Source organism: Serinus canaria, chromosome 22 (genome assembly GCF_022539315.1).
Source record: "Serinus canaria isolate serCan28SL12 chromosome 22, serCan2020, whole genome shotgun sequence".
NCBI classification, from domain to species: domain Eukaryota; kingdom Metazoa; phylum Chordata; class Aves; order Passeriformes; family Fringillidae; genus Serinus; species Serinus canaria.
Window position 1 is genome coordinate 2944107 of NC_066335.1, and position 12844 is coordinate 2956950.

General features: G+C 46.2%; 1 protein-coding gene across 1 annotated transcript; it reads left to right on the forward strand.

Moving 5' to 3' along the window:
• The first annotated feature begins 442 nt into the window (after positions 1-442).
• On the forward strand, positions 443-12834 carry XPO7 (exportin 7). Its single transcript, XM_050982933.1, is given in 11 exon segments — positions 443-685; positions 1796-1961; positions 2465-2538; positions 3474-3593; positions 4387-4533; positions 6470-6545; positions 6768-7076; positions 8559-8664; positions 9586-9721; positions 10599-10672; positions 11825-12834. Coding segments are annotated over 11 exon segments (1626 nt in total). The 5' UTR covers positions 443-457; the 3' UTR covers positions 12015-12834.
• Positions 12835-12844: the final 10 nt, after the last annotated feature.

Here is a 12844-nt window from a genome sequence, read left to right on the forward strand (position 1 = left end):
TATAATTTATATAATTTTTTTATTCATTGTGTATTTAATTTAGTTTAAATAATAAAATATCAACATTTCAAAGTGGATATTTGTTCAGGAATTCTACATCCCACTGGGCAACCTTGTCCCATAGCAGGCAGGTGGGATTTTACTGGAATTGGTCACAAAAATGGGAATTTTTCCTCATTTTTCCCCCTTTTCATGGGGAAAAAAAAAAAAAAAAGTTTTGCTGGAGTTTTTGGGATCCAGTGGCAAATCCAGGACTGGAATTTATCCCACAAAATCCAACCTGGATTGCTCCTTCAATTCCTGCTGTTTGTTCTTTTCTGCCCAGCAGCCCCAGGAGGGATTGAACCCTTTGGAATTCCCATTCCTAAAATCCCCAATAAATCCCATTTTTGCTGCTGATTTGGGCAAAGATTGAAGGAATAAATTGGGAATTCACCCCAGGAATGTGAATTTTTCCATGGAAAAGCTGGGGAATTACATCCTGCTGGTTCTGGGGAGGGAAACGTGGATTTCCTGGGATTCCTGCTGCTTTTGCTGGTGTGAGCCCAGGAGCTCTGAGCTCAGCCTCTCTCCCCTGCAGGCAGACACCTCCCACCCCCTGACCAAGCACAGGAAAATCGCCTCTTCCTTCCGGGATTCCTCTTTATTTGATATTTTCACCCTGTCCTGCAGTTTACTGAAACAGGTAAGGAAAGTTTGGGAAGGGTTTTTTTTTTTTTTTTTTTGGAAATGGAATGTTGGGATGAAATTCCTTCCTGTGTCCTCAAAAATTCTGGGTTTGGGTTGTTCTTCAAGGAAAAACTGGATTAATTAAGGAATTTTTTTCTTAATTAATTGATATTGATAAATAAGTTTTATTTAAATGATGAATATTTCATAGACTTTATTTAAAGAAGAAATATTAAATAGATTTTAATTAACTAATAAATAGAAAATAGAGAAATCAAACTCTTCTCTACAGTTCCAGCTGCAAATAAATCCCTGGATCCTGAGCCTGAGGCTAAGCTTCCATGTTTCTCAAGGAAAAAAAAATAATTAAGGAAGTTTTTCTTCCTAAAAAAATCTATATTAATAAATAGATTTAAAAATACATATTAAATGGATTTTATGTAGGTAAACAAAATATATATATTATATATACATATATACATATATTCAGATATATATCCATATCCAATATATATCATTATCTAATCATATTATATTTTTTTGTTTTTTTTTTTTTTAGGTAAATATATTTGTAGATAATACATAGAAAATAAACCCAGAAGTCAAACTCTTCTCTACAATTCCAGCTGCAAATAAATCCCTGGATCCTGAGGTTAAAGTTCCTTGCCTTACAGCATCAGGAAAGAAAGGAGAATTTGGGTTTCCATTTTAAATATCTTTGACAGATAAATCCTTGTCCCAGTTTTGTCCCAGTTTAATCAATCCCTTGGGAGGGGGAGCCCAGGATTCCTGTCAGACACAAAAGGGTTTTGTGTTTAACATTCTTGAGAATTCCCTGATCTCCTCAATCCTCATCCCTGTGTAGTTCAGGGAGGAACGTGGGAATGCTGCCTGTTATCCCCATTCTGGACAAATTCTGGGATTTTATTTCTGCTGGAATATATTTCTTTTATTTCTTTTATTTATGCCTGACTGCCTATAAAAACACACCAATTGCTTGTTCCACAAAGCCCTCAAATAAAATCCTGCCTAAATTCAGCTGCCACCTGGATTAAAAAAAAAAAAAAAAACAATTTTTTAAATTTTTTTTTCCTGTTTCTCTGCCTTAATTCCACCTTTCCCACAGGCTTCTGGGAAGAACCTGAACCTGAACGATGAGAGCCAGCACGGGCTGCTGATGCAGCTGCTCAAGCTCACCCACAACTGCCTGAATTTCGATTTCATCGGCACCTCCACGGACGAGTCCTCGGATGATCTTTGCACTGTGCAGATCCCAACCAGTTGGAGATCAGGTGATCCCACCTGGAAAATGTTCCCATCTTTGGTTTTTCAGGAATAAAAAAAGTCAGAGTTGAAAGCTTTGCAATGCCAGAGGTTCAACTCAGCCCTAAACCCACCTGATTCGTTTCTGGGGGATTTTGTGTTGCTTTTAAAACCCATTTTCCTTTCCAGTCTTTCACCTCTCGTTCCAAAAACCAGGAAAAATGGATTTAAAAAAAAAAAACAGGGAATAACTTGGCACCTTTTTCCCACATCCTGCTGTTCTCAGCAGGCTTTTGACAGGCACAGATTGTGTTCTTAAAATACCTTCCTGTCATTTTCTCCCAGTTCCAAGCGCCAGTGGGTGACTCAATTTCTAGGAAAGACATTTGCCTTAAAAATACAAAATCCTGGGAGAATTTTTCTTGGGGTTGTGGTGCTTTGCTGTGACAAATCCATGTGCCACGGGTGGTAAAATAAGGATTAGACCTGTGGGAAGCTGTAAATGGAGGTAAAATCCTCTTTTCTCTTACAGCATTCTTGGATTCTTCGACCCTTCAGTTGTTTTTTGATCTTTATCATTCCATCCCTCCTTCATTTTCTCCTCTGGTAAGTCCAGGGTTTATTTTCCTTTATTTTAGGATTCCTCTGGGAGATCTCTGGGGATTCAGCTACCCCAGCTTGTGCTGCAGTGTCCAAATGCTGCTGAGAGTTTTGAAGCATCTCCAGGGTTGGATTTTCCCTAAAAGCGCTTTTTTTGCTGCAATTCCAACCTCCTTTCTGCTCACACAGTTTGGAATTCCTGTTATTCCCAAACCAAATCCTAAAACCACACCAGGAATAGGGGAGCAAACCTGGGAACAGCCCCAGGAATGGAATTTCTCCTTCCACCCTTCCAAACGAGGCCATGTCCATTGGGATGAAAGAGCCAAGAGCACAACTGAGCTAAAAGTTGGATCATTTCTTCTGGAAAAATAAAAAGTTTGATTATTTCTTCTGGAAAAGTAATTTTAAAAGGCCTCTCAGGCATTTATCTGATAAATATTTCCCATAATTAAAGCTCAGTGAAAACAAGGCTGAGAGGGAAGGGCCTTCAGAAGGAATTTTTCCATGGGGACTCCACTTATTCTGGTGGAGAGTTAATGGCTAATCCTGAATTTCAAGCCTTAAATATTCAGGAGAGATTTGAGGTGTGAATATTCTTTTTTTTTGAATGGAAATCTGAAATTATTCCATTGGGATCCTCATCCCTGGAGTTGTCCAGGGAAAGGCTGGACATGGCACTCAGAGCTCTGGGCTGGCTGCCAAGGTTGGGATCAAAGGTTGGACTCTGACCTTGGAGGGCTTTTCCAACCTCAGGAATTCCATAATTCTGTGATTTTTGTGCTGTGATTTCTTTCTCCTCTGCAGAGACAAAGGAATTGTTTTGTCCCTAAAGGAGCACCAAACTCAATCCCTGCTCGTGTCACGAGGGGGAAATTTCTTCATTTCCTTGTTTTCATCCCTGGTTTGGTGTTTATTCCCATTTTTCTGTGTCCTGGCAGGTTTTATCCTGCTTGGTGCAGATCGCCTCCGTGCGCCGCTCGCTCTTCAACAACGCCGAGAGGGCAAAGTTCTTATCTCACCTGGTGGATGGAGTGAAACGGATACTGGAAAACCCCCAGGTGAGTATTCCAGGGGGGAATTGAGGCTGTGTCCTCTCCAGCACGTTTCATCCCAAAAAAAATCCTTTTCATGGAAAAAATTTCATGGAGAAAAAATCCTTTTTCACATCCCTCCTGGACACTTGGCAAAGTGCAGCTTTGTCCTGCTCTTCCCTTTCCCCACCATTCCACCACCAAGGAAGGTTCATGGTGGGTATTAGGAACAATTCCTCCATTGGAAGAGTATTTAAGGATTGGAAGCATCCCTGGAAATGCCCAAAAACCAGGAAATGTGGCAGTTGCTGACCTGGTTTAATGGGCAGAGTGGGATTTGTTGGGAGCTTGGACTTGTCCTCCAATTTCATGATGATCAGAGCCTCTGGCAGGAGACAGCAGAGCTGCTCCTGTAGGAACAGTTCTCCATTGGAAGAGTATTTAAGGACTGGAAGCATCCCTGGAAATGCCCAAAATCAGGAAATGTGGCAGTTGCTGACCTGGTTTAATGGGCAGAGTGGGATTTGTTTGGAGCTTGTTCTCAGAGCTCTCTCAGATTCTGTCATGGTCCATCTGATCCTCTGGTTGGGACAGCAGAGCTGCTCCTGTGGGAACAATTTCTCCATTGGAAGAGAGTTTAAGGACTGAAACCATCCCAAAACCCAGGAAATGTGGCAATTGCTGACTGGGCAGAGTGGGATTTGTTGGGAGCTTGGGTTTGTTGTTGGATCTCTCTCTGATTCCATGATGATCCCACCCAGCCTCTGGCAGGGGACAGCAGAGCTGCTCCTGAGTCCCCCTCCTCTTTTTGTCCCCTCAGAGTTTGTCAGACCCCAACAATTACCACGAGTTCTGCCGGCTGCTGGCCCGGTTGAAAAGCAATTACCAACTGGGAGAACTGGTGAAGGTGGAGAACTACCCCGAGGTGATCCGGCTCATCGCCAACTTCACCGTCACCAGCCTGCAGGTACAGCCCCTCCCTGCCCCAGCATCCCCTGCTGGCACTGCTGGAGTATTAACTTAAAACTACAAAGAAAAATACACAGCACACACAGAACACAGGATGAAATTTTTTTAAATTTTTTCTTCTTTTCTTTACTAAATTTCTAATTTTATTACTATTTTTTAGATAATTAATTCTCAATTTTTCAAGAAGAGAGGAGCTCAGAGCTGGGCAGGGAGGGTTTGCTCAGTTCTAAACTGGAAACCAAAAGGAAATTTTCTTGGGAGTTCACAGCTTTTAACTCCCTGTGTTCTCAGAGGTGTATCTATGCTCTCAGTGGACAAACCAGGTGCTAATATTAAAATTTGAACACTAATTGGCTTGACTGCACTATTACAAAAAACTTCATTTCTTCTCAAACTACGACACCTGCAAAACAGGGAATTTTTACAGAAATCCTCCATGGATCCTCCTCTGAATTCCTGAATGGAATCCATGTGGGAAGGCAGAGTTGTTGCCATGCCTCCAGAGGCTTTTCCATATCTTAGCAGGGAATAAAAAAAAACTGTGTTAAATAAGGTTTATTTTTAGGATTTTGTCTCACTTCACTGTTGCAATGCACTCAGGGGGATTGGGAGGAATTGGAATATCAGGGATATTTCCACTGAGTTTTCCAGCTGTGTGTACAGCTCACAAGCACAGCCCTGCACAGGAGAAGGTTTAAAAAACAAATTCCTTTGTTTGTGGAATTGGAATTCCTGGGCAGCAGCTCAGGCTGTGCAGTGTGTGGGAGCTGGGGGAGGCCTGGGATTCAGCTGCATGTCCTGGGAATTTGGGATTATCTCCCAGTGTTTCCTGGGTGCTGGGAACGACTCTGATCCACGTGTGCCCTGAAATTCCTGCTTCATTTGGCAGCCAGGCCAGTGCAAGGTGCAGCGAGCTGAGCTTGAAACCCCTTCCAACCCAAATTCTGTGGGAAAAACTCAAGTCAAACAATACAAATCACAACACTCTGCTTTATTTTCCTTCTCTTTTCCTTCTGGAAGCGCTGGGAATTTGCTCCCAGCATGCCCTGAAATTCCTGCTTAATTTGGCAACCAGGCCAGTGCAAGGTGCAGAAAGCTGAGCTTGAAACCCATTGCAACTCAAATTATGTGGGAAAAACTCAAGTCAAACAGCACAAATCATAACTCCCTGCTTTGTTCTCCCTCTTTTTTTCCCTCTGGAAGCACTGGGAATTTTCTCCCAACAGTTTGCCCTGAAATTCATAGTTAATTTGGCAACCACTGGAAGGTGGAAGGGACTGAGGTATAAACACATTCCAGCCCAAATTCTGTTTGAAAAACTCAAACAACACAAATCATAACTCTCTGCTTTGTTTTCCTTCTGCTTTTCCCTCTGGAAGCGCTGGGAATTCACTCCCAACAGTTTGCCTGAAATTCCTGGTTAATTTAGCCACCAGGCCATTACAGGCCAGTGGAAGGTGCAGCGAGCTGAGCATTAAACACCTTCCAGCCCAAATTCTGAGGGAAAAACTTAAGTCAAACAACACAAATCACAACTCCCTGCTTTGTTTTCCTTCTCTTTTCCCTCGGAAGCACTGGGAATTTACTCCCAACAGTGGGCCCTGAAATTCCTGGTTAATTTAGTAACGAGGCCAGTGGAAGGAACTGAGCATTAAGCACCTTCCAGCCCAAATTCTGAGGGAAAAACTCAAGTCAAACAACACAAATCACAACTCCCTGCTTTGTTTTCCTTCTCTTTTCCCCCTGGAAGCAATGGGAATTCACTCCCAACTGTGGGCCATGAAATTCCTGCTTCATTTGGCAACCAGGCCAGTGGAAGGTGCAGCGAGCTGAGCATTAAACCCTTCCAGCTCAAATTCTGATGGCAAAACTTAAATCAAAGAACACAAATCACAACTCCCTGCTTTGTTTTCCTTCTCTTTTCCCTCTGGAAGCACTGGGAATTTGCTCCCAACAGTGTGCTCTGAAATTCCTGGTTAATTTGGCAATCAATGGAAGGTGCAATGAGCTGAACTTGAAACCCCTTGCAACCCAAATTCTGTGGGAAAAACTCAAGTCAAACAACATAAATCACAACTCCCTGCTTTGTTTTCATTCTTTTTTCCTTCTGGAAGCACTGGGAATTTACTCCCAACAACATGCTCTGAAATTCCTGATTAATTTGGCAAGTAGGCCATTAAAGATGCTGTCCAATGGAAGGTGCTTAAAACCTTTTCCAACCCAAATTCCATGGGGAAAACCAAACCAAACCACAACTGTGCAAATTCCAACGCCCCAGGCAGTAAAACCAGGGAGCTGCTGCTGCTCCTGGGTCTTCCCTTCTGCATTTTCCGTGTTGTTTTTGCAGGGATGGCCTGGAGGACCCTCTGGAGGACACGGGGCTGGTGCAGCAGCAGCTGGACCAGCTGTCCACCATCGGGCGCTGCGAGTACGAGAAGACGTGCGCGCTGCTGGTGCAGCTCTTCGACCAGGCTGCCCAGTCCTACCAGGAGCTGCTGCAGAGCGCCAGCGCCAGCCCCATGGACCTGGCCGTGCAGGAAGGTCAGCCTGGGCTCGGGGTGGGGGCTCCTTCCCAAAGGAACTGGCCTGGAAAATCCCTGCAGAGTGGAGGCATCCCTCTGGGCATCCCTGCCTGTGGTGTGGTTGTTCCTTGGGAGGGGTTCCCTATCCAGTGCTGCCCATCCCATGGATCCCAATCCCATCCCAATCCTATCCCATCCCATCCCATCCCAGAGATTCCATCTCATCCCATCCCGTCAATCCCAATCCTATCATAAATCCCATCCCATAGATCCAAACCTCATCCAGTGGATCCCATCCCATGGATCCCAATCCCATCCTATGGATCCCAGCTCCATCCCATGGATCCCATCCCATCAATGGCACCACCAGCCCCATGGACCTGGCTGTGCAGGAAGGTCAGCCTGGACAGGGAATGGGGGCTCCTTCCCAAAGGAGCTGGCCTGGAAAATCCCTGCAGAGGGAGGGATGGCGTGGCTGCTCCTTGGGAGGGGTTCCCTGTCCAGTGCTGCCCATCCCATCCCATGGATCCCAGTCCTATCATAAATCCCATCCAATGGATCCCATGGATCTCATGGATCCAAATCCCATCCAATGGATCCCAATCCTATTCCAAATCCTGTGGATCCCATCCCATCAGAGCTCCAGCACCAGCCCCATGGACCAGGCTGTGCAGGAAGGTCAGCCTGGGCATGGGATGGGGCTCCTTCCCAAAGGAATTGTTCTTCCAGAGGGTGTTGTTCCTGGAGAATCCCTGCTGAGGGGAGGGATTCCCAGGATTTGTTGAAGTTTAGGATATTTCCTTGTCTTCCTGTTGAAGTTATGAGGGTGTTCCCCATCCCACCCCATGGATCCCATCCCATGGATCCCATCCCATGGATCCCATCCCGTCAATCCCATCCCATCAGTCCCATCCCATCCCATCAATCCCATCCCATCCCATCAATCCCATCCCATCAATCCCATCCATCCCATCAGTCCCATCCATCCCATCAGTCCCATCCCATCAATCCCATCCCATCCCATCCCATCCCATCAGTCCCATCCCATCCCATCCCATCGATCCCATCCCATCAATCCCATCCCATCCCATCCATCCCATCCCATCCATCCCATCCCATGGATCCCATCCCTCATTTCCCTGCTCTGGGCTGTGGGTGTGAGTTTGCCCCTCCTCACTGGCTGAGATGGTGCTGTCCTGCAGCTCATTTATTTTTTTGGGAGGAAATGGATTTATTTGGGATTCCTTTTGCCACACGGTGCCAGCTGTGCGTGTCCAGGGTGGGTGCCACCTCTGACAGTGTCCCCTGCTGTCCCCAGGGCAGAGTGAGGTTCCTCACCCTGCGGCCACTAAAACCGGGACTTTCCCAAGGGAAAAATGGATTTATTTTGGGGGAAATGAATTGATTTGGGATTTCTTTTGCCGTGGGGTGCCAGCTCTGCGTGCCCAGGGTGGGTGGCAGCCCTGAGAGTGTCCCCTGTGTGTCCCCACCGTGTCCCCAGGGCGGCTGACGTGGCTGGTGTACATCATCGGCGCCGTCATCGGCGGCCGCGTGTCCTTCGCCAGCACGGACGAGCAGGACGCCATGGACGGCGAGCTGGTCTGCAGGTAGGGAACTCCAGGAGAATCCACCCGGGAATTGGCACAATCCACTGGGATATCCCAGCCAAATCCACCTGGGAATTCCAAGAAAATCCACCCAGCCAGATCCACACGGGAATTCCAGCAAAATCCACTGGGATATTTCAGCCAAATCCACACAGGAATTCCAGCAAAATCCACCTGGGATATCCCAGAAAAATCCACCTGGGAATTTCAGCAAAACCCACCTTGGATATTCCAGTTGAATCCACCCAGAGTATTCCATTAAATCCACCTGGGATATTCCAGTAGAATCCACCCAGGATATTCCATTAAATCCACCCAGGGTACTCCATTAAATCCACCCAGGATATTCCAGTAGAACCCATCCAGGGTATTCCATTAAATCCACCCAGGGTATTGTATTAAATCCACCTGGGATATCCCAGAAAAATCCACCTGGGATATTCCATTAAACACACCTGGGATATTCCAGTAAGCCCACCCAGGGTATCCCATTAAGCCCACCTGGGATATCCCATTAAACCCACCCAGGGTATCCCATTAAACCCACCCAGGGTATCCCATTAAGCCCACCTGGGATATCCCATTAAACCCACCCAGGGTATCCCATAAGCCCACCCAGGGTATCCCAGTAAGCCCACCCAGGCTATCCCATTAAGCCCACCCAGGGTATCCCATTAAGCCCACCCAGGGTATCCCATTAAGCCCACCCAGGCTATCCCATAACCCCACCCAGGTATCCCATTAAGCCCACCCAGGGTATCCCATTAACCCCACCCAGGGTATCCCATTAAGCCCACCCAGGGTATCCCAGTAAGCCCACCCAGGCTATCCCAGTAAGCCCACCCAGGGTGTCCCAGTAAGCCCACCCAGGGTGTCCCAGTAAGCCCACTGGGATATCCCCTCCGTCCCCTCCGTCCCCAGGGTGCTGCAGCTGATGAACCTGACGGACTCGCGCCTGGCGCAGGCGGGCAATGAGAAGCTGGAGTTGGCCATGCTGAGCTTCTTCGAGCAGTTCCGCAAGATCTACATCGGGGACCAGGTGCAGAAATCCTCCAAGGTAGGAAAAATTCCCAAATTCCACCTTGCCCCAGGAAAGCCAGCCTTCATTCCTTGCTTTCTCCTCATTTTACCTGGAATTCAATCCCATTTTTTGTCATTTCTCATCATGTTTCCTCAAAGTAAATCCCATTTTCTGGGATTTCTCCCAGAATTAAATCCCATTTTCTTGGATTCTTCCTGGAATTAAATCCCATTTCTATGATTTTTCCTCATTTTACCTGGAATTAAATCCCATGTGTGTGATTTCCTCATTCATTCCCAATTTTTTACTTTCCAATCACTGAGCTGGGTTGGGAATATTGGGAATTAGAGATGTGGATTTGGTTTTTCCCAATTTTTTTTATAACTGGGATCACCTCAAACACCCCCTTGAGCTTCTCCCTGATTTTAAAATGGAAATAAATCTGAATTCCCTTCATCCCAAGGGATTTGTAGTTGTTTTTTGGGATGTAAAATCCATTTTTCCAGTTAAAAAAACCGGGAATGTTGCTCTGGGATTGGCTTCTGTTCCTTCCTGGAGGAGAAATTGGATTGGGGTCAAATCCTTTCCCAGGGATTTGGGAACTGCTGAGAATTCCAGAGTAATCCACTCCAATCCTGGCTGTGTTTGGAGGTGGAGCACATTTCTATCCCATTTTTTTAGGGAATTTTCCTGGGAAAGCCCAAATCCTCCTCTTTTAGTGCCGAGCTGTGCTGCTAGGACAAAAAAAAAGAGAAAAAATCAGGGAAAAAATCAGGATTATGATGGATTGAATCAACCCAATGGGAAAATCCCACAGCATCCCCTTCTCCAGAGAGGGAAAATTGGATTTTTGGGGAGAATTCCCAGTTTTCCTGGCAGTTTGGAAACCTTTTTTCCATGTTTTTTTTGGTAGCTTTACCGGAGGCTCTCGGAGGTGCTGGGGCTGAACGACGAGACGATGGTGCTGAGCGTGTTCATCGGGAAAATGTGAGTGGAGAATCCTGCAGGATTCCAGGAATTCCCGAAAAACCTGGAATTCCTGCTGCTCCAGGGAAAGGTTTAGGGAGCTCAGGGAGTTTAGCATGGAATTTTCCAAATGTCCCAAAAAAATGCCACAAATTCTACAAAAATTCTACAAAAATTCCAGGTGCAGCCAATCCCACAGAATTCCAGGGGCCTGGAATCCCAGAGAATTCCAGGTGTAACCAATCCCAGAGAATTCCAGGTGTAAACAATCCCAGAGAATTCCAATGCAACCAATCCCAGAGAATTTCAGGCGTAGCCAATCCCAGAAATTCCAGTGCAGCCAATCCCACAGAATCCAGGGGCCTAAAATCCCAGAGAATTCCAGGTGTAAACAATCCCAGAGAATTCCAGGTGTAGCCAATCCCAAGCCAATCCCACAGAATTCCAGGGGCCTAAAATCCCAGAGAATTCCAGGTGTAACCAATCCCAGAAATTCCAGTGCAGCCAATCCCAGAGAATCCCAGGGGCCTGAAATCCCAGAGAGTTCCAGGTGTAAACAATCCCAGAAATTCCAGGTGTAACCAATCCCAGAGAATTCCAGCGCAGCCAATTCCAGAAATTCCAGGTGTAACCAATCCCAGAGAATTCCAGTGCAGCCAATCCCAGAGAATTCCAGGTGTATCCAATCCCAGAAATTCCAGGTGCAACCAATCCCAGAAATTCCAGTGCAGCCAATCCCACAGAATCCCAGGGGCCTAAAATCCCAGAGAATTCCAGGTGTAGCCAATCCCACAGAATTCCAGGGGCCTAAAATCCCAGAGAATTCCAGGTGTAACCAATCCCAGAAATTCCAGTGCAGCCAATCCAACAGAATCCCAGGGGCCTGAAATCCCAGAGAATTTCAGGCGTAGCCAATCCCAGAAATTCCAGGTGTAACCAATCCCAGAGAATTCCAGGTGTAGCCAATCCCACAGAATTCCAGGTGTACCCTGGGATCTGGGATATCCACAGGACAATTTTCCCAGCCAAACGTCAACCCGGTGATTTTATTCCCAATTTTTTGCCTCGTGCTGTTGGGAGATGGGAAAACTGGGAAAAATCTGCTAGAATTCCCAGAAAAATCCTGGGAAAATCCCAGAAGAATTCCCTCTGATCCATGTTTTTCCTTCCCAGCATCACCAACCTGAAGTACTGGGGCCGCTGTGAGCCGATCACCTCCAAGACCCTGCAGCTGCTCAACGACCTCTCCATTGGATATCCTTTTGGGAAGAGCTCCCAAATCCTTGGGAAAAGTCATCCAGAAGTTCTGCTGGAATGGGAGCTGGCCCACATTCCTGGTTTTCCCCCAGATTTTTGGGAATGAGGGGAGAGGAGGGCGGGATGAGGCTCGTGGGATGTTGATTTTTGGTTATTTTGGGTCAGAATGCCTTTGGAGTTGAGCTTCCACAGGCAGATTGCAGTCTGTCCTCTGGTTTTCCAGGAATTCCACAAGTTCCAGGAATTCCAGAGGTTTCAGTAATTCCACAAGTTCCAGAAATTCCAGGGTTTTTTCCCCCCACACCAAGATTTGCACAGTTTGGGTTATCCTTGGAACAAACAAAAGAGAATTCCCAATTTATTGAGAACCAGAGAGAATTCCCAATTTCCTGAGTAATCCAGGCACAATCCCATTTTTCCAGCCTGGCTCTGGAAGTTTTTCCCAGGAATTCCAGAATTTCCAGGAATTCCAGAGGTTCCAGACCCTGAGTTTTTCACAAGGGCGTCTCTCCAAGCCGAGGTTTGCACAATTTGAGTTATCCTTGGAACAAACATGAAATTCCTAATTTCCTGAATATTCCAGACAATTCCCAACTTCCTGAATAATCCAGGCAATTCCCAATTCCCTGAGTAGTCCAGGCCTGGTCCTGGGAGTGTTTCCCAGGAATTCCAGAATTTCCAGGAATTCCAGAGGTTCCAGACCCTGAGTTTTTCCCAAGGATGTCTCCCCAAGACGAGATTTGCACAACTTGGATTATCCTTGGAACAAACATGAAATTCCCAACTTCCTGAGTAATCCAGTCCCAATCCCATTTTTCCAGCCTGGCCCTGGAAATGTTTTCCCAGAATTTCCAGGAATTCCAGAGTTTCCATACCCTGATTTTCTCCCCAGAGCTCACCGAGGCTCTCCCCAAGCCGAGATTTGCACGACTTGGA